At 37.7% G+C, this 21,699-nt stretch overlaps 4 protein-coding genes and 1 long non-coding RNA gene across 6 annotated transcripts; 1 reads left to right on the forward strand and 4 right to left on the reverse strand.

Annotated features, from left to right (window-relative positions):
- On the reverse strand, window positions 1-1,013 carry LOC147518537 (uncharacterized). The gene is made up of 2 exons (XM_086593952.1): window positions 980-1,013; window positions 1-701 (listed from the first exon to the last, which is right to left on the reverse strand). The coding sequence occupies exons 1-2, from the start codon at window positions 1,011-1,013 to the stop codon at window positions 1-3; spliced, it is 735 nt and encodes a 244-aa protein (XP_086450078.1).
- An 11,297-nt stretch (window positions 1,014-12,310) lies between these two features.
- LOC147518538 (uncharacterized) lies at window positions 12,311-12,936 on the reverse strand. The gene is made up of 2 exons (XR_015211821.1): window positions 12,797-12,936; window positions 12,311-12,642 (listed from the first exon to the last, which is right to left on the reverse strand). It is a non-coding gene; the product is annotated as an uncharacterized LOC147518538 (long non-coding RNA).
- Window positions 12,937-13,217: 281 nt separating this feature from the next.
- Window positions 13,218-15,549, forward strand: LOC147518539 (protein ACCELERATED CELL DEATH 6-like). Of its 2 annotated transcripts, XM_086590337.1 has the most exons (4): window positions 13,218-13,659; window positions 13,741-13,800; window positions 14,047-14,555; window positions 14,844-15,549. In XM_086590337.1, the coding sequence occupies exons 1-4, from the start codon at window positions 13,218-13,220 to the stop codon at window positions 15,480-15,482; spliced, it is 1,650 nt and encodes a 549-aa protein (XP_086446463.1). In that variant the 3' UTR covers window positions 15,483-15,549. The 2 variants fall into 2 exon arrangements, with proteins under 2 accessions (XP_086446463.1, XP_086446462.1); XM_086590336.1 differs by having other exon boundaries at window positions 13,218-13,800.
- A 789-nt stretch (window positions 15,550-16,338) lies between these two features.
- LOC147518541 (PRA1 family protein E-like) lies at window positions 16,339-18,271 on the reverse strand. Its single transcript, XM_086590339.1, has one exon. It carries the CDS (start codon window positions 17,239-17,241, stop codon window positions 16,636-16,638), a length of 606 nt encoding a protein of 201 aa, XP_086446465.1. The 5' UTR covers window positions 17,242-18,271; the 3' UTR covers window positions 16,339-16,635.
- On the reverse strand, window positions 16,339-20,907 carry LOC147518540 (uncharacterized). The gene is made up of 3 exons (XM_086590338.1): window positions 19,014-20,907; window positions 18,285-18,378; window positions 16,339-16,738 (listed from the first exon to the last, which is right to left on the reverse strand). The coding sequence occupies exons 1-2, from the start codon at window positions 19,788-19,790 to the stop codon at window positions 18,358-18,360; spliced, it is 798 nt and encodes a 265-aa protein (XP_086446464.1). The 5' UTR covers window positions 19,791-20,907; the 3' UTR covers window positions 16,339-16,738; window positions 18,285-18,357.
- Window positions 20,908-21,699: the final 792 nt, after the last annotated feature.

The raw sequence follows: 21,699 nt of genomic DNA on the forward strand, positions 1-21,699 counted from the left end.
TCATAAGGCAGAGGTATGATCAGTTGAATTAAGCTTATCTTCCAATTCCTGAATCTGACTTTTAATCTGCTTTAATTTGTGATCCAAGTGGCCAAAGGTCTTAACATTCCAACTCCTTAATAACTTCCTACAAAAAGCAAGATGTCTGCAAAAAGAGAATGAAGCAGAACCTTGAAAACTCCCATCCATCCCTGCTTCAATAACTTTCTTACAGGATACATCAGTTAACCACATCTGCTCGAATCGAAAAGGTTTTCGTAACCATTTCATATGGGGGTTCAGCTTGATACATAAAATTTTATTATCCGATTCCTTGTTTGCAATATGTTGAACATAAACATTAGGAAATAGAATTCTCCAGTTAAGGTTACAAACAACCCTGTCTAGCCTTTTCAACACCTTGTTCCGACCTTTTTTATTATTGCTCCAAGTAAACATTTGCCCACTAAATCCCATGTCCATGAAAGAACAGTCATGCAACATCTGATTGAACTTCTGCATTTTACTTCCAGTACATGGTCGTCCACCCCGTTTCTCCTCATAATGACTAATATCATTATAGTCTCCCATACACATCCATGGTTCTAAGTTAACAGGCTGCAACTGTTTTAACATATCCCACTGAACTTGACGAAAATGAGCTTTAGTACTTGCATAAATCCCAGACAAATACCATACAACACCATTACTTTCATTAATAACTGCATGGATAATCCATTAATCCGAATACAAGACTTGGACATCAATATCACTATCCCACAGAAGCCATAGACCTCCAGATAAACCTCTTGCAGGTACAATAAACGACTTATATACACCTAACTTCCTAATAATCTTATTAGATTTAAACCAACCAGCTTTAGTTTCACACAAAAAGATAAAACCCGGTCTCTCATTTCTGATGTGATCTTTCAAGCACATAACCATCAAGTCGAGACCAACTCCTCGACAGTTCCAGCATAAAATACTCATGGTGCACCTGGTGGCTGTTTACGCCCAGCCACCCTTGCCATCCTCTTAACACGTTTCTTAGTCGGGAGAGGACGATACTGTGAAGAAGCATGTGAACGTAGTTAAGGTAAACCTGCTCCAACGGTTACCTTAACTACACAGATGAAGGACATGATCAAGGAATTCAACCAGCTGAGTTTGGTGGGTCGGGTGTTGCAATCAAGACTAAATTTCAAATCGGTTAAACAAGGACTGGAAAGTTTGTGGCCGAAGAAAGCAATATCAAAAATTTGAATGATGAATAATGATGTCTTCCAGATTTGGGTAACAAGTCAAGATATGATGAATTTTCTTATAAAGGAGCAACCTTGGATGATCTCTAATACTATCTTCCAAATTGTTCAATGGGAAGATTATAATGAAAATCCAGATACTATTTTTGATAAAGTTGTTATATGGATGCATATGCTTCGATACCCGGAGATTTTCATGGTACCTGGAATTATTGAAGTGAATCTGGAAGAGGCTGGCTTTGCTCAAGATAATATCAAGGTTATTGAGATGTATAAGGCTGTTGGTCAGGAGGAAGCCATTGCTAGAGCCAAAGTCCTGTTGGATGTGACAGAACAAGTACCACCTGGGTTGATGTTACCCATGGAGGTGGATGGCACTATATGGATTCAGTTCGGTTATGAGAATATACCAACTTTCTGCTTTAAATGTGGATTTATTGGTCATTCTTATTATGCTTGTTCTTTGTCTGATCCTGAAGGAACATCGGGGGACCTGTATGTTGATAAAACAGAAAAGTTTGAACTTTATAACCCAAGAAGCAGACTTTTTAAAAAAATCATGAACCATAGAGCTAATCATAAAATTAGCTTTCATCATAATGAGAGGGTAGAGTCCTTCATTGCTCAGCAGATTATGCCGCTAGCTGAACATAATCAGTTTCTATCGTTATCAGCTAAGCATCATCCTACTCCACCTCACCTTTATACTAAACACTTCCTTGAACCCCAGAATACACATACAGTGCATGTTGGCACCAATGTTAGAGCTCCTTTGATTATAGAAGATGCTTCCCCTGATCAACATGATAAACATAAGCCAGAGATTACAGGGGCTTGGAAAATGGATTTTCATGATCATAATATGCTCTCTTCTAATATGGTGTTAAATCAAGCTATTCAGGAAAAAAATAACTATCAAGGCCCAATGCACATGGAACCACCTATGGGATCTAATGCCTTTCTACAGTTTGTGGAACCTGAATCTCAGCTTTTCCATTTTGCACAGTGCCAAGAAGATGGCGAGCATAAGAATTCTGAAGATGTTTGTGAGGTCAGCACTTTACCAAAGGACTTGCATGTAAAGGTTGGAGCTGCAGCGTTGGCGCCTGGAATGAGTTATTTCAAGAGATTGGAGGTTGAATGTGCCAACAACAGGTGTTGGAACTCCAATACTACTTCCACCAAAAGAAGTTGGCAGTCCAAAATTGATTTTGACAACAGAAGCTGAACCCATTGTATCTCCACCATCGTCAACTTTTTCCATCTACATTACCAAAAGAACCATTAAACAATAAATAACGAATATTATTCAAAATCACGTAAACAAGATCAACACTAACATCAAGTCCGGATATCTTTGTTAGTCATCGCTTCCCCAATCGATATCATCATCATCATCAATATCAAAGCACATCGGTAGTTTTATGTACGGGGAAGACAAAAACCCGTGACAATGAAACATCATTCCAAAACATATTATAGGTATTACATATATGATATTTTAAAAGAAATATTATATAATGCACCGGTTCTCGACTATCAATCTCTTCCTCAATTTTACTTGAGTTATCCCGATTTTCTTTTTCCTTCTTTTTGGACGTACATTTCTTTTCTTCTTTCTAATATTTTCTTGTCCACTATCCTCGAGTCATCTCCTTCTACTTCTTCGTCATCTTCACTGCTATCATCCACAATAATATTCTTTCTCTTCTTTGAGCCACGAAGTAAGGTGCTAATTCCCTAGGCTCATTCGCCAGATCTAGTTTCTAAATCATGATAATAATCTACTATATATAGATCGGAAACGAAAGATCATAGACATCCGCATTATGACTAAACAAACTAACAAATTTCTTTTTTATCATCTCGAGCTGCTAAACACTGATTTATTTGGAAACTTCAGAAAATCCCCTATAAAAAAAAAAAAAAAAAAGATAATCAAAATGTGATGCTAACTATTTAAAATTATAATTATAAGAATATTAAGTTTATATCTTACCTGATATATTGTTAGGATAATCAATATCTTCGAACCTCCAATTGCCTTTAATCTTAAAACCATACAATTTCGCATTCTTGTAGTTCGAAGGCATCCCATAAAACCGATAATTCTGGTTGTGATGGTTATGATATCCCAATGCATAACTTTTTGAAGAGGCCTTGTTTTGCCGCAGAGGCTTCAATAACTCATACAAAAGGTCTGACGACATACTATTTTGATAAACCTTACAAATTCTCGCTACACGTGCAAATATAGCCCAATAGCCAGGAGATAATTGTAAGGGATGTACTCTAGGGGTGGGAATTTGGCCCTAACGACCCTAACCCGGCCCTGACCGACCCGACCCTAAGCCCTATAAAGCCCTCACAACTAAAGCCCTCACAGAGTTTAGGGCCGGGCCGGCCCGGCCCTAATGCCTTCTAGGGCAGGGCTAGGGCTAAGATTCTAAAACATAGGCCCGACCCTAACCAAGCCCTAACCAAGCCCTAACCGGCCCTGTTTCATACTTTCATTATAAATACACATACCATAATTGTCCAACTATTTGTTAAATATTTTCAATTAAAATAACATTGCCCTTTGTAATTTATCACTTACACCCAAGGGTACTTCCAATAACTTGTTTTATATAACAAAAACTTGTCAACTTAGTAGCCATGAAGAACAATGAGCACTAGCCTAATAAAAAATAAGACTTTATTCCTTTGATCATCAAGTCAAAGTCCATAACTTATTATTCTCAATTTCTTTTCTCACTTATTTCTTATAAATTATATTTTTATTCACATCCAAGCCAAGTCTAAAACTAAAGGTTTCTTTCCACACCATTAAAGCAAAATACAGAGCAGACATTTGTAACATAGAAACCAAAAAACACCCTTTGTCAGAAAAATGACATTTGTAATCTCAAACCTTTCTCCATCACTTGTTCAAAAGCCAATATTTTCATTTCCATATACAAAGCTTGAATCACTTTTAAATTAGAAGAAAGGTAATATTATATTTGTTTGAATCTATTATAGAAATAATTTATGATATTACAAATAGTTTAACAACTTCCATGACCCTTAACCAAAACTATTATGTTTCTTCTTTATATCTATTACTTCTTCCTTTAAAATGATAATATAATTATTTGTCTATGTATTTCAATGTTAAATGTAATTTTAGTGAGGTTTGAGTACAAGGAAGAACAAATTCCGAACTCTCGATGTACTTCAGTTCATTAGATTGTGGATGTGCATTTTAAATTTTTGGACTTATACAGGATTATTACTAGATTGGTTGGACTTTGAGTTTGTAGATTATTGTACATTTTGTAATATAAATGAGTTTTAAAAACTGATGTAGTAAAAATATATATATATATATATATAGGCCCTAAAGCCCGGCCTAAAGCCCGAACCTAAAAAGCCCTTAAAAGAGGGCTAGGTCGTGGTCGAGGCTTGAGGTTTAGACTTGTGACCCGCCCCGACCGCCCCTATCTTGACTTTAGGGCGGGCCGACCAAACCCTAATATCTGAAGGGCTTTAAATGTTTAGGGCCGGGCTAGCCCGACCCGGCCCATTGCCCACCCCTAATGTACTCTCCATCGAGCTAATAACTCGGAAACTGATTTCCGAAATGGAACACTACAACCAAGCCAAAAATGTGAAAATAATAAAATTATCTCATCCTTTTCACATTTTTGGTCGATATCGCTACCAACATACTCAATAGAAACATCATCTCCGATATCATACTTTTCTCTCAAACTATCAGCATCAATTCCCTTCGCCACCCTATTCATATTAAAATCCCCCTTATCACCCCATCTCCTCTTCAAGTTATAATTCTTCTCCATTATCAAATATTTTCAATACTGTCAAAAAAATAAAATAGCATCGATTAATCCTTCTCTCAAAAACAAAGACGAGTTTCTTTGATAATAAGATCTAAACACATGGTTTACTGTCTCATGATCACAGAGATCCAAATCCTAATATACATTCCTTAAAAAAATAAAAAAAAAAAAAACTTACTGTTCATAACTTAACGATTTATTATTATTATTATTATTATTTTTAATGAATAAAACAAAAAAAAAAAAAGTGTGTTAACATGAATAGAACTTACCTTGCTGCACAGGTAAAACAAGAATATGAAGAAGAAGACAGAAACTTTTATTCTTCTCTTCTCAAACCTAACTTTCTCAATCTTTTAAGTCTTTCTCAATCTTTCAAGTCTGTGAGTATTTAAGACATCAAGTTCTCTTTTATATTTACATTCTAATTTAGAGAATACTAAACCAATAGGACTCTCTTCTCTCTGCTGAAGCCCAATACATTCAAAACTTGGTTTCCTAGTTCGTCTCTTATTAGCTTAGTTCAATCACTCTATCCGATACTAATGTGAACCAAGTTTAAATTAACAACACAACAGTTATATAGATTTTTTGCCAATTCTATTCAAAAAACAAAACAAGAAAATCTGTTCTAGCCATTTAATTACCGCTGGAAAGAATTGCCGATCATTTGAATTGCCGCTCGAGTTGCCGATCGCATTGACGATACCATAAAAGCCGCTCACATCGCTTCCATTGCCGATCCTTCGATTGCCGATGCTATGAACTGCCGATGCTGCTCGATAATTTGAATTGCCGCTGGTGTGCCGATCCCTTTGGATAGCCGCTGAATGAATTGCCTCTACTTGATTTCCGCTAGCTGTAGAAAAATTGAATTGCCGCTGTATTTCTAACATATGCAGTTGCATTTGCCGCTGGATCTACTTGATTTGTGGCTGCTTGATTTGCCGCTAATTGAATTGCCGCTGTGTTTTTGAATTGATTGAACTATTTGTTTATTACGGATTCAGTTGAATGTTGAACTCTTCGACTTCAACATATACTTCACAGTTTTTGTCGGCAGTGTTCTCTAAAGATAGCCTTATTCTACATTGCTAATCTTCCAATGTAGTGTCTTTGTTGAGATTGAAGAGAAAGATAAATGAGAGGTGCAGCACCAATTCCTGTTACATCAATACTACCCTCCCCATATATGGCTGACACGCCAATCCCTTCGTCCTATATCAACCATCGATTACCATCAGACAAGTATCAGAAATATGCCACAAAGTACTGGGACATTTTCTACAAGCGACACCATAACAAGTCTTCAAAGACCGGCATTACTTGGAGAAAGAATGGGCCCATTACTTTTCAACCAATGTGGACTCTACTAATCACTCTTCACCAAAAGTTGTATTAGAGGTTGGTTGTGGAGCTGTCGCATGAAGATTTTAGAGAAGATCAAGTGAACGCGTTTGTTTGTGATCTGACGAATGGTGATCTTTGTGAAAGAGTTGTGCCTTCTTCAGTTGATGTTGTGACCTTGTTTCTCCATGAAAGATGCCCTTGGTATTGCAGAACCTGAAAAAGGTTCTCAAGCCAAGTGGTCATGTTCTTTTCTAAGATTATGCTTATTGGAGGAGAAGAGTTCTGATGTACTGCCAATAGCTCTTCAATCAGTACCTTTGCAAACTGAACAGAAGCCAGTTTCTTATGATATTGCAGAGAAACCGACCTTCACTTTGCCTACTGAATTAGAACAAAAAATAATTAGTATCGAGTTGATTCTTGGCAAACCCCTCAGCTTTGGTTTTAATGAAGCAAAACAATATCAATGCTGTGAGAAACTGCCATTATCCTCAACATCCGCGATGGTACGAGTTGTGTGATTTATTCGGGTTCTACATGATAGATGAAGCCAACATTGAGACACATGGTTTTTATGAATCGGAAAACTTTAAGCCTCCTACATCAGAACCGAGTTGAGTTTATTCTATGCTGGATCGTGTCATAGGCATGGTGGAGAGGGACAAAAATCATGCATGCATTATTTCTTGGTCCTTGGGAAATGAGGCTGGATATGGACCTAATCATGCTGCTTCAGCTGGTTGGATTCGGGGAAAAGACCCATCAAGGCTAGTACACTATGAGCAAGGTGGAGCCAGAACCTCATCAACTGATATAATATGTCCAATGTATATGCGTGTTTGGGATATAGTTAAGATTGCCAAGGATCCAACAGAAACTAGACCGCTGATCTTGTGCGAGTATTCACATGCAATGGGGAACAGCAACGGGAATCTTCATGAATACTGGGAGGCAATTGATAACACATTTGGTCTTCAAGGAGGCTTTATCTGGGATTGGGTTGGTCGGCAAAATATCCATATAGCTTGCCTTGCCGATCCCATGGAACCCACTCGCATCGGTTGCACTTTTCGTTATCGCCATTGTTGGCGGATAACAAAAATAATGTAACAAGAATGACTGCAGACATGTTACGAGCGGCATGTTGAGCGGCCTGTTACGAGCGTACTAGTAAACCCACTCGTCATTGCATTGCTGATTGTTACGAGCGGCATGTTAAGAGCGGCATGTTGAGCGGCATGTTACGAGCGGCATGTTGAACGGCATGTCTTCCAGAATTTATATTTCTTCCAAGACTATTTTTATAGACTATTTATATATGTTCGTAGTACAAGACTATTTCTTCCAACTGTTCAGATATTTGCTTACCACTTCTACTTTACTAATCAATTTAATAATATAACTTACTACATCCCAAAAATCCAATTACCTTTTCTTTGCCACCGCCCCCCGCCCATATAACAAAGAGAGGGCGATGTTCCGACCCCCACAAATGTGGCCCAATATAAGCCCAACTATAAACAAGCCCACGCTTAGAGCCCAACTATAAACAAGTCCACGCTCAGAGCCCATGCTCAGAGCCCAACTATAAACAAGCCCACGCTCAGGGCCCAACTATAAACAAGCCCATTTTCGAGCCCATGCTCGAGCTTAACTATAAACAAGCCCACGCCGAGCCCAACTATAAACAGCCCCACGCCAGAGCCATGCTTTCGAGCTTATCTATGAAAAGCCCATGTTGAAAGCCTACATTCCACGAAGCCGACGGTTCTCCGCCAGTTCTCAACTTCATTCCACGAGTTGGCCGGATGTCCGGTTCTCAACTTCAATCCACTTAACCGGTTTTCCGCCAGTTCTCAACTTCAATCCACTTAACCGACAGCGGTTCTCCGTAAGTTCTCTAACTTCATCCACGAGCGAAGCAGTTCTCCGCCAAGACTAACTTCATTCCACGAGTTGGCGGATGTCCCTAGTTCTCAACTTCAATCCACGAATCGACAGCGGTTTTCCGCGATTCTCAACTTCAATCCACGAACCGGCAGTTCTCCCCGCCAATTCTCCAACTTCATCCCACGAGCCGGGCGGTTCTCCGCCAAGATACTCAACTTCATTCCCGGTTGGCGGATGTCTCGCCAGTTCTCCAACTTCATCCCACGAAGCCGACAGTTCTCCCGCCAGTTCTCAACTTCATTCCACGGTGACATATGTCGCCGGTTCTCAACTTCATCCCACGAGCGCAGTTTTCCGCCAGCTCTCCAACTTCATCCCATGATTGGGCCAGTTCTCCGCCAGTTCTCAACTTCTTCCCACGATTGGAATATTGGAGAACGAGGAAGTAACTATCACCAATGCTACCTATAAAATCCAACCTTCGTCATTTTTCCAGAACTACGCAATCGAGACTTGATCCCAAGCAATATCTTTGGGTACGTAGGCAACTTCAAAACCGAAGTAGTTCTCCAACTTCATCCCACCAGCTGACAGTTCTCCCGCCAGTTCTCCAACTTCATCCCACGAGCTGCCAGTTCTCCCGCCAGTTCTCCAACTTCATTCCACGAGCTGACATATGTCCCGGTTCTCAACTTCATCCCACGGCCGAGCCGGTTTTTCCGCCCAACTCTCAACTTCATCCCATGATTGGGCCGGTTCTCCGCCAGATTCTCCAACTTCTTCCCACGATTGGAATATTGGAGAACGAGGAAGTAACTATCACCAATGCTACCTATAAAATCCAACCTTCGTCATTTTTCCGAACTACTTAATCGAGACTTGATCCCAAGCAATATCTTTGGAGTGCGTAGGCAACTTCAAAACCGAAGTCCAGTCTCATCTTTCCCCAATCACCATCTCCTTCACCATCTCCAAAAAACATTACTCACAACCCTCAACTGGTGTGTTTTGGCAAATCTTGCTGAAACAATGACTACTGAGGTCATGTAGGAAACCGGCCTAGAGAGGAATTAAGGTATTGGCCTTGTGGGTGGGTTGTATTCATAGAATGTGGCGGAAATGACCTAAGGTACATAGGTACTAAATGGTGGGTGTATAAGAAAAGTAATTAATTAATTAATAAGAGAAATTGATTTGATTGTGCGAGTGTGCTTGGGTTTACATTTGAATACCTATAGGATATCTACATATGTTATATAAAATTTCTAACTTCCGTTTACAGGAGGGTAGGACTAAATAATCTTTTGGTGCAGGGACGCTGCCCTACCCTTATACCGAAGTGGATATCGGTGAGATTTAATTCAATTATTAAGTAATTAAGATGGTTATTATAATGAGTTAATAGAATGGAAGTTTTGCTTGGGAAGAAACTATGCCGGTTGAAATGACGGAACTACCTGTCTTCCAAGCTGAGAATGATTAAGTTATGGGAAAATATAAAGTGATTGTTTCGATAATTAAAGTATGACATTGTTTTTATGTGGTTAGTCTACTCATACCACCAAATTTCATTTTGCTAACCCATGTTTGCTTTGTTTTGGCAACGTGGGTGTGTTCTTGGGAACATAGGTGGAAGGCAGTGGAACCACGACGTTTGATTTGGATTTGTTTCTGGAGCAGTCCGGGAGTTTATTTTATTACGTCTGATCTTTTTGGAAGTATGTAATAAACGTAGTTTCATATTCTTTTTGACTTGAGGATTTGATGTTAAGGACTTGGTTATTTTGTTAGTCTTCTTTGATGATTCTTTGGACGAAAGATAGCCTTTTAATAAAGTGAAGGGGAATATTTTGGAGATTATTGTTGTTAAGTTGATTCTTTATGATGTGGGTTTTCGATTTTGGCATGTGTTATATCCACCCCGTCATAGCCTGAGTTTTTAGACAATTGAACATAGCGATGTTTGAAATATTTATATTTCAAATATTCACTTTGTAATTGTTTAGAAATCCGGGCTGTGACAGCAAAGGTGTTTGATATTACAAATTCTTCAAAACTATTTACTCTGACAATACTGTTGTGCCTTGATCTGGCCATCACTTTTGTATCCGGCCTCCTGCCACTGAATCAAAGTCGCTTTCGTCCTTCAATATACGCTTTCTCATCAACTCTGCATACTTTCATAACTATGTCCCTTTTGCCCCTTTGTTATACTCAAATTTTATAATAACAGAGTAAATTGTTAGTGTTTGGGAGCAAACAGCAAAATGTAATATTTCTTAGGCTCCAGCTACCCCGAGAATATCCTCATAGGAATGAGGGTCCGCGAACCGTTGGATATGTGATCCAATGGTTTGAAAATCAAAAACAAAAAGGATGAGAGAGAAAATGAGAGGATGTTGTATTTCTAAACCGTTGGATCACACATCCAACGGTCGTGGACTTCGTCCCTATGAGGACATCCTCGGGGTAGACAACCTCTATTCTTATTATTGGGCATGACGAGTTGAGACCGGCAATGTATAAGCTTACCGCATCTAGAACTTGCCGGCCTTTCACATTCACGGTCTTGTATTCACTCTAGGAACATAAATTAGGAAAAACACTAGGCTTTTCTTTGAAATCTTAAATGTGATTTTTTTTTAGATTTTTAAGATTTCAGTATTCAGGAAATATGACTTTTCTGAGATTGATTTCAATACTGATACACCTAGCCAGTGTTCGTGATTCCAAACGAAACTTCGGAATTCCGTCTAATATTTCAGTTTTTTAAAAAATCGGAATTCCAAATATAGAGTTGAAATTTTGATTATTTTGAAATTAGTTGAAATTCCGAATATAAAAAAGTTGAAATTTGATAGAATTCCGGTTTTTAGATTTGTCGGAATTCCAAAAATTCTGAAATCCCGAACAATGCACCTAGCTGATTACTGACCAAAAATAACGGTGAAGTTTATGCAGAGGAGAACAAGATAGGTAAAGTTTATGTAAGACCTTAATACAGGTAAACAAAATTTTAAAAAATAAAAAATCCTCACATAATAATAAACATTTTATAAAATTTAAATCACTTCAATTCATCCCTCAAACGGCTTAAAGAAGATGTGATCTACAAAATTGACCTGGGAATATGGGATGAGAAGGCTTAGTTCTCAACAATCGCCCCTCCAATCTCCATTGGCGTTCTCATCCCAGATCAATTTGCTCATACATGCTGCTAATAGGTTTTAACTTCTAATCCCACTCATATCAAAGAAAACTATACACGTAAATTATGGAAAAAGGAAAACACATAAATTATTTCGGCAGTGGATTTCCGACTTTTGTTTGAATTAGTACAGTTAGTAGCATGTGTAAACATTCATGGAAGACACAAAAACAATTTGTACTGTGTAAAATTCATCCTTGTTAGATCGGAGTCCAAACGTCAGCTAGAACCATCAGCAGGGGCGGATCCAGGTTCCTCAAGGTAGGTGGGCTGTTGCAACTTTTCTTCAACACACTATTTCTTTAGTTAATACTTAAGAGCACTTCTTCAGTGCGCAGGTCGTAAGGTGCGCAGGTCGTTTGGGCCTTTGGATTCAGTACTTCTGCCTCGCAATACACACGCACCCCCGGATGAGTGGCCGAGATGTGATGGCGCACCATACATCTCGCGCACTGAAGATTTAGCCAATACTTAATACTAGTATTAGTCTTACATTCTAGATAAATGAAAAGTCTTACATTCTTCTTGTAACAGTATTTTCTCTTAATGTGCCTTCACATCTTCTCTGTCCTATATAAACATTATAAAATATTTTCTAGATAAATGACAAGTAGTCAATAAGGTCTAAGCATTTAGACATAATCGGTCTAAGAGCGATATACGATTAATCGGTAATTGATTAATCGGTAATTAATCAGCAATTTAATCAGTTTTATATTATTATATACATATTTAATTATTTATACTTCAAAATATAGAATGAGCAGCAAACGTAGCAAAACATATCAATACATATCAATAGCAAACCAACTTCACAGACAAACAAGTACAAAGCATTTCACTTGCTTACCATTTCAAATTAACATCTTTTTACTAAAAATGCAACGCACGTATTATCGGAAAAAAAAAATGCACGCACGTATCATCGGAAAAAAATGCAACGCACGTATTATCGGAAAAAAAAAATGCAACGCACGTAAGAAAAAAAATAAAACGGAAGACACCCAGGCAACCTAAAAAGGCTACAAAGTAAAGAAAGAAAGAATTGAAGACACCACACGCAAAACTATATTTCTTTCCCATTTGTTCTTCCTGCTCTTTGCTTCTGCAAGTACAACAACAAGATGCTCACCACCAATTCAACACTTGGGCATTTATAAATAAAACAATGTTTATCAAAACATATAAGTGGATGTAAATTCCAATTTCTATTTTTGCAAACATCCGAAATTCTAAACCTCCAAGTGTTGTTCACTCACCAGTGGGCAGATCTTTGGTTTCAACAACCACTTTAGCAGCATCTTTTCCGTGTTCTTTTGGATTTCTTCAGGAAGATGGTACGGAGGGTTGAAAATTGTTGGGTTCCGATATTGCTCATTTGTCCGAGAAATCGGTTTTCTCGGTCGAGATGACAAATCGCCGGCGGGGTAATAACTGAGAAATCGGGATAAAACATAGGATTAATCCATTGTGCCTAAAAGTAGTTAGATTAAGATGTGCATAAAAGTAATTTACTTTTAGTTAATAGATTATTCTAATCCATTGTTTGAAATATTGAATACACATGTTAAGATAAAGTCCTCTCTCAAACACGTACATTAAGACCACCCACACATCACCAAAGCTATTACACAAGTTTCTGTTTTATAATTAAGATACTTTACTCAAAGCAAAAAACCCATGGATCCCTATTTGTTCCAAATCATAACAAAAGGGGATATTAGTACACTCAGGCAAACTCCTTTAAACCTTCTATACCAAAAAACAGCCATATACAATTCAGCACTTCATGTTGCTGTGCAGTTTGAAAGAAAAGAATGTGTGGAAGAGATTCTCCAAAGATGTCCACTGTTATTATGGAGTACAAATCTGAATGGTGATACCGCTCTTCATTTTGCAGCAAGAGAAGGTTTATCTTCCATAACTGAGCTTCTTTTGATCCATAGTTCGAAAAGTGTTCATGAAAATGAAGGACTAAAAGATGGGGTGAGACTGCTATTAAAGACGGCTAATAAGGAGAAAGACACTGCCTTGCATGAGGCTGTGAGAAATTGTCACCAAGATGTAGTAATATTGTTAACAGAAGCGGATCCTGATTTTGAATATTTTGCTAATAATACTGGTGAGACTCCACTTTTTCTGGCTGCTGAGAAAAGATATTGTGAAATGGTGTCTCAAATACTCGGAACTTGTCCATCCTCAGCTCATGGTGGTCCTAATGGCATGACTGCTTTGCACGCGGCAGCAATGAATCACAATCCAGGTATTACGCACTTTTCCATAGTTATATGGATCTTACAACTCATGTCATCGTCAACTTCATCTTCGTTCAGTCCCAGCTGAGGTACCCGAAATCAGAATGAGACTTGTTATCTCTAGTAATATTTTTTCTCAATACATCATTTCTTCGTGTCAAAGAGTAACCAAAACTTGACTATTAGCCACTAATTAAGTTTCATTTCATAAACTTCTTGTTCTCCTTGTATTGTATCAAATTCCCAATTATCAGGTATTATGAGGATAATGCTAGAAAAGAAGCCAACTCTAATCAGACAAGCTGATCACCATGGATGGACTCCTCTTCACTATGCTGCATACGCTAACTCTTCAGGAATCATTATTCAGTTATTGGAATTTGATAGGTTTCTAGCCTACATACCTGAGGAAAATGGCATGTCACCTCTTCATATTGCAACAAGTAAAGGATATGCTCGTGTGATGACTGAGCTCATTCAGCGGTACCCAGATTGCCAGGAACTACCAGACACTAGAGGTCGAAATTTTCTTCATATCGCAGTTGTGAGAAAAGAAAAGTTGTTGATTGAGACTGTTCTCATAGAAAGCACAATGACAAAATATATCATCAATCAGCCAGATAATGATGGAAACACACCTTTGCATCTTGCTGCCATTTATAAAGATTACGACATTGTGAAATTTCTCAGTGAGGACACTAGAGTGAATAAATCAACCATGAACAAGGAAAAACTAACACCTCTGACCATCTTGGAAACAAAGGTATCTATCTTCTATAGCTTGATAGGAAATAAACCACTTAATAATTTTTTATGTTAATGCTTAAAGACTAGTGTTCTATTACAATTTAGTAATTTTGTCCTCCACACAATACTGATCTAATCCTAGATACACTACACCATCGAGTGTGTTCATTACTCAGTCTAAAAACTAACGCATTCAAGTTAGACCCATCATTCTTGTGATGAGCATTGTTACCATTCCCTGTTAAACAGTTTGGATATCAGCGTAAAGTGGTAATTAACATCTTCGTTGACTTGTTTGAAACAGACTGGGCCTGGGGATGACCTTACTTGTGGCAGTAAATATTGGGAGGCTATAGCCGCATTGAAGAGTAATGGTGCCTCTCAAAGTTGGCGTGAAGGTATCTTTAAAGAAGATCTCCAAGAACCACCTACTTGGTCTCGGCCTGAATTACAAGAGATGCATGGAAAATACAGAGAGAAAATAACTCAACAAATACAGAAAGTAAGTGAGAGTCATTTGGTTGTGGCTACGCTTATTGCAACTGTCACGTTTGCAGCAGCATTTGCGTTACCGGGAGGATACAAAAATGATGGCCCAGATGAAGGGATGGCAACTCTACTGAGAAAAACATCTTTTGAAGTTTTTGCTATATCAAATACCATAGCAATGGTTTTCTCGTCTCTTGCTGTTTGCATCCACTTTGTGATGAAATTAATCGATCATGATGAAAAAACACATTCGCTACTTATCAAGGCATTTTTATGCACCTTCGTAGCTATCTCTGCAATGATGTTAGCATTTGTGACTGGCACGTACGCGGTCTTAGCTCATTCATCAGCACTCGCCATTTCAGCTTGTATAATTGGTTGTAGCTTTTATCTTTTCAGTTTTTTCCTTCTCCACAAGTATTACAAAGATATCAAAATGGCATTCAACATTTGAATCACATGTATCTATAGAGCCTTTTGGAGCCAAATAGCCAATACATAACATTTATCTTTCCTGCCAATCTTAAGTTTCTAATTCTTGCTTACATTTTCCTCTTTTGTTTGAGTTTCTTTCCTTATATGGCAGAGCACATAACACAGATTGAATCCAATCTCAACACCAATAAATTCTGCGGAGGATAGTAATAAAATGTATTGCCCCATCCAAGGGTGGATTGAAATGAACATGGATGTCTCCTACCGGGATGAGCAGCCAGGATCAGTATAACTCATTGCAAATAACGTAATGGGAATTCTTTTGTGCAGTGTCGAAGTATGTTCAAGCTATGTCAATGGAAGAAGCAAAGATCGTGGCAATATAAACTAGTGTTTAGCAGCTAGTCACCTGAAGTTCAGTTCATAGAAATCATTTTTAGAAGTATAGTAAGATAACAATTCAGAGTTGTAAACTGTAATCAAGTGGGTAGTCATAACTGCTCTGTCAAAACACAGGAGTACTAGCAAGGCTTTAAGCAGGTACCCAAGGACAAAGAACTCAGAAGAACGAAGCAAGACCCTAGAATTCCAAAATGATAAAATGAGGAAAGTTACTTGACATTATCTATTTGAAAAAGCAAAACCAGTGGATAATCACTGGTTTATTAAGAGAATGCAAAATCAGAAGTAAATGGAATGTAGTGACTTGCGCTCATCTTAACTGTTTCATTCCAGTTACTACCAAAGGAGTTTTAAGTTTCTAACATTACATTACCAGGGAGGTGCACAGTTCAAACACATAAAAGTAAAGAATGACAGTATGAAAAGTAGCACATTGTGGATTCATGACAATCAAAAGAACAAGATATCAAAGATTTGCTTCCAAACTTCCCCATTAACAATTTCCCAAAATAAAAATGATATTGCTTTTACTGCTATACATCCAATGCAGAACCAAAATTCCAAGAAACAGCTCTTACATCATTTTCAACAGAACAACAGCTTCAAACAAATTTCCTCAAATATAACAAACTATGCAAAACAGGCACAGAATGAATTGAAGAACTTGCAAATCCTTCAAATATAGATCACTTACTGCACACACGAAGAACTCCCGCAAACACCATTGTCTTCATAATGAAGCATATTGACATTAGCCCAACAGATCAACTTCAGCTTAAACGAGTATAACCCGCTCGCATTGAACTCCCAACAACTGAAACCAACCCTCCATTAACAGCTTCCTCCTCATCAAGAAACAAATCATCCGTCCCCCTAAATGCGGCATGAACACTTACAATAAAAGCTCCAACAATAAGTGAAACCAACACATTCAATCCAACATGAGTAAAAGCTAAAACAAGAACAGTAACGAAACTAAGCACACACAACACTACTCTATCATTAAACTTCCAGTTAAAAACCACCACCTCCTCATCTCTAAAAAAGTAGAAAAAAAACCATCCAATAAACACAATTAAAAACACAATCATTGATATGGGGTGCCATAATAGACTTAGAAAAAGTATAATCAACATTATTAATGTATAATTAACACGAAAATGATACACATTTGTTTTTATTCGAGTCATGGCTTCGTTGTAATTATATGGTCTGGAAAATGTAGATGGGTCTACTAATTCTCGCCATGGGCGGCGTGTTGAGATTATGGATTGACCATTTTGTTTTGCGTTTGTGATGAATTGCAAGGTGGAAGTTGAAGTTGAAGTTGATGCTGTAGGGATAGTTCCGTAATTTGGTTGCGAAGGTTTTGACATTGTAAGACGAGAGACTAAACCTTGAATTTGGGTTTTATTATTATGTAGATTGCAGACGAAGACTCGAAGAGTGATGATTCAATTGTAATGGATAATGGGCTTGTTGTAGGCCCACATATTAGTTGGGCCCAGTTGATCATCTCATAATTTCCTCGAATCAGCGACTAATCCTCGCCAGTATCACATTTGAGCCTTCGTCGCTGCACATGCTCCTCATTTCTTTCTTCTAATTTCAATCAAAGGCAGGAGAGATGGATAGTAAAAGTAACATATTTTGTGTCTTAAATATAGTATGACATAATAGTTCTTTACAAGGTTTTTGCTTTATAGTTTTTTCCACTCAAGTATGACGCAATGTTTTCAGCAAAAACACATACAAAAATCTCATTTAACCAAATAATAGATGTATCCAACCTTATGCATTGATAGCCTGTGTGAGCTAGCTTCACCTACTTGGTTGATTTTACTGTTTATGATCTTCTTACTTCTGAGATCATCTACACAAACACAAGTTTCATCCTGAAGCTCTCACGCTAATGCTAAGTTACATTGACATGGATACATGTGTTTGAATCCGACACGGATACGAAGTGTCTGACACAACGAAATATCAAATATTGAGGTATCATATAATATGTGTCTTTGCCGTGTCGGACACGGACACGTGGACACGTATCCAACACAGATTAATTTTAAAATAAGATGTGTCCGTGTAACATAGCTCTAACGTTATTCTTTCACAGTTGAATCGATATTTAGAAACTAATTTGGTCAGATCCGATTAGTGTGACAATGGGCTCAATTACCAATCAGGCCATTGCTACGAAAAATTAGGTGCACAATCTCTTCAACATTTGTAGAGAGAAAGGTTTTAGTGACAGTGTCTGAAGCTTCTAGCAAGTTATTTGCAGTAAGAAAAGTTCTCTTCGAGCAAAAAAATTCATATCCAGAAGGGAAGAAAGCTAAGTCAAAGGGAGGGGGTTAGCTCAGGCAAAGGAAGGGAGAATAGGAAGGGTAATTGAGAGCCAAGCGGACAAGCATACCTAGCTAGATGAAATATTGTCATTGGCCCAAATACTTCATCATCAGGCTCTAAAAGCACCACCATTCACGGAATCAACCAGCACCATCATTGTTCTGTAATAGAAAAGAGCACACTCAGTTAGTAAAAGAAACAAATTTAGTCATTGTACACCAATTCTTCTTCTAACAAGTAATAGAACACTGAGCTTATGCTTAATGTTACGGTTCTTGCAAGAATCCCAGTTTTACCAAAAATAATATGCTTATGCCTGTCCTTACCCCCTCCCCCCCCCCGCCCCAACATACAAAACAACAACAAAAGGCTTAAAGAACTAAAACAGTGATTTTACATATGTACTTGTCTTTTTCAGTAACATATCCAGGAGCTTCTTTAAGGATGGACTCAATGACATGATGCCAATAAATGCAGGGGCACATTCTTTATGCATAAAAATGAAAATTTAGATAAATGCAAGAGGAGGCGACCTGCCACACATAATAATGGCCAGCTTAGTTTGTTTGATGATAGTGACACAGTTTAATGCGTAATTATTTTCACAAATGGATGATATTTATATAGAAAACACCTTACCATATCTTGTAAAGGTATGGGGTTTTTAAAAAGAGACGACACTATAAGTCAAGGTTTTGCCTAGCAAAATAGTTCAAAAGGCATGCAAGCAGTTGCAACATTTCATAGAACAAACTTCAGAAACTACTGACTCCACAATCAACATTGATAATCCCACCTTTATGAAGCTATCTGGAGCAGGACCCTTCACCTCCATTTCTTTCAACAATTCTTGAGCTTCTTTCATCATTCCTGTTTTACAAAATTCATCAATCATTATGGTATATGTTCTCACGTTAGGTTTCAAAAAACTGGCAGAGAGGTTATCAATAATTTCCCTTGCCTCCTTCAGTTTCCCCATTGCACACATGATTTTAACGATCACGTTGTAAATCACGATAACGGCTTTTAAACCCTTGCTTTCCATGACATTGAAAACCTCCAATGCATCTGCATAATGATTATTGTGGCATAACCCATCCATTAATGTGCTATATGTGTAAAGATTTGGCATGTGCCCATGTGTTATCATATCTTGGAATAGTTCATGTGCAGTCACAACTCTCCCAACCTGGCATATCCCTCCTATAAGGGTGGTATACATAATAGTATCAGGTGTGAATCCTTTGCGACACATATCCCAGTGGACTCGCATGGCCTCATCCAATTTCTTAACCTTGCAGTAGCCATTGACCAAAATGCTATAACTAACAACATCAGCTTCAAGATCCCTAGTTGGCATCAAGTCGAAAACTTTTACAGCCTCTTCCATTTGGCCTTGTAAGCAATAGCCATCCATAAGAGCATTAAAATTGACTACCTTTGGCTCCTCACCTCTCCGAATCATAAGCTCAAATATTTCATGGGCTTCCTTGACCATCCCTTCTTTGGAAAGAGCATCCATCAAAATATTATGTGTATACATCTGGTGAAATTCCATGATCCACCATTTCATGGAAAAGTCATCTGGCTAACTTCCATTGACTTGAGCTGCATAAACTATCCATCAAAGAGTTGTATGTAATGACATCGGATTTAATACCTCTTTCAGCCATTACTTCCAATAGATTAAATGCTTCATTTATCTTTCCTTCTTTGCTAAGACCATCCATCAAAATGTTGAAGGATATTATATTCGGCGATATGTTAGATCTCAACATTTCATCAAACAAATTCATGGCTTCTTTCGACTGACCAACATTACAAAGACTACAAATCAAAGAGCTACAAGTGACAACATCAGGTTTCACACCTCTCCGACACATCATATCTAATATCATACGTGCTTCATTAATCCTCCCTTGTCTACAAAGAGCATCAACCAAAATGCTAAACGTTACTACATTCAGTGAAACATTCACATTCAACAAATTCACACCATCTCTCAACTGTCCACATTTGCACAAACCATGAATTAAAGAAGTGTAAGTGTACACATCTGGAACAAACTTCCTTCCAATCATTTTTCGAAAAAGAACCATAGCTTCACTCACTTGATTTTCCTTACAAAGACAATCTATAGCCATACTATACAGTCTCACATCAGGCATAACATTATATTCTCTTCTTCAACAGCTCTCATTAACCTAACAATAGCATTACCATTCACATCCTTCCTAAACCCATTAATCACTACTCGATAAACAACCTCCTCACTTCAAAACATTAACAAAAAACTCTATCACCTTATCTCCATTCCCCTCCATCAAAACACCCTTAATCAAAGTAGTAACAGTAACAACATTAGGTTCAAACCCAAGTTTCAAAATGCTTCCAAATACAGATAACCCCAACCCCAAGTTACCAGTATGACAAAAACAGTTAATCAAAATGGTAAGTGTAACTATATCATGTCCAATATCAGCGTTTTTATTAATGAAATTACACTAGAGAAATGTTGTAACTTTACTATAGTTCCTAGTAACTGAGTGAAAGTGAAAACTGAAGGCTTGGGGCGTTGTTTGAACAAACCCAATGCTTCGTTAAGTGTAAGTGTTCTTGATGAGTGAATATGATTGTGTTGTTGTGTTGAAGTGAAATAGTGAAAGTGAAAGTGAAGAAGAGAGTGAACTAGTTACCTTTAAATGTAGAAACTAGTCTTGAACTCGCCATGAGCGGGCGTTCAACGCAGTTAAATGGGCAACTGGCTTTTAAGTGTTTGGATTATTAGATTACTAGCATGTGTCCTGTGCTACGCATCATTTGGCCAAGTTGTAAATAACTAAAATGAAAATTGTTAAAAAAACTAAAGAGAAACAATTTTTTGTAAATCTCTCACTAAAAAAAGAGAAACAATTTTCTAAAAATGGGAAAGATATACAATTCCTATACATAAATTTTAGCTTTTAAATTAAGAAGACTATCCTAAAATTATTGAAGAAGGAGGTGGTTCAATTTTAATAGAGATTAGGGAGCCAATTGTAATTAATAAATAGGAGAGATATAATTTAAATAAATGTAGGGAGGTGGTTCTAAAATCTTAAAATTGAGATATTAGAAATACACTGTTCGGTTGAGAAGTGTGGTTCCTACAAACCCGGCTATCATTAGATTATTATATGATTTTTTGTCGGCAGCATCCGAAATATCGGTTCCAATGTCCAATATCACACTCGAGATTCCGATATACAATTTTATAGTTAGACCAAATGGTTATTAGATATGGGATAGATATTTACCAATAGTGGTGTTCAGTCTTCCAGATGATACCGTATTGAGAATTTTCTTTTAACGTTTGGCTATTGTGTTGGGAGGCAAACTCATTTGTAATGCCGGAATGCAACTAGTATACTGCTAAGCAGTGGGGGTGAGCGGAGTGGGAGAGGAAGATGGAGGAGTGGAGATGGAGAAGGAGGAGTGGAGAT

Source organism: Coptis chinensis, chromosome 2, assembly GCF_015680905.1.
Source record: "Coptis chinensis isolate HL-2020 chromosome 2, ASM1568090v1, whole genome shotgun sequence".
Classification (NCBI taxonomy): Eukaryota; Viridiplantae; Streptophyta; class Magnoliopsida; order Ranunculales; family Ranunculaceae; genus Coptis; species Coptis chinensis.

Excerpts from the sequence above, each read along its gene's own strand:
- LOC147518540 (XM_086590338.1), bottom strand. The coding sequence starts at position 19,790 with ATGAAATGGTGGATCATGGAATTTCACCAGATGTATACACATAATATT. Across the intron at positions 18,379-19,013 it reads CTCCAGATAGCTTCATAAAG|AACAATGATGGTGCTGGTTG; the intron begins GTGGGATTATCA and ends TTTCTATTACAG.
- LOC147518541 (XM_086590339.1), bottom strand. The coding sequence starts at position 17,241 with ATGTCAAAACCTTCGCAACCAAATTACGGAACTATCCCTACAGCATCA.
- LOC147518537 (XM_086593952.1), bottom strand. The coding sequence starts at position 1,013 with ATGGCAAGGGTGGCTGGGCGTAAACAGCCACCAG. Across the intron at positions 702-979 it reads TGGGCGTAAACAGCCACCAG|TTATTAATGAAAGTAATGGT; the intron begins GTGCACCATGAG and ends TTATCCATGCAG.
- LOC147518539 (XM_086590336.1), top strand. The coding sequence starts at position 13,218 with ATGGATCCCTATTTGTTCCAAATCATAACAAAAGGGGATATTAGTACA. Across the intron at positions 13,801-14,046 it reads AGCAATGAATCACAATCCAG|GTATTATGAGGATAATGCTA; the intron begins GTATTACGCACT and ends CCCAATTATCAG. Across the intron at positions 14,556-14,843 it reads TGACCATCTTGGAAACAAAG|ACTGGGCCTGGGGATGACCT; the intron begins GTATCTATCTTC and ends TGTTTGAAACAG.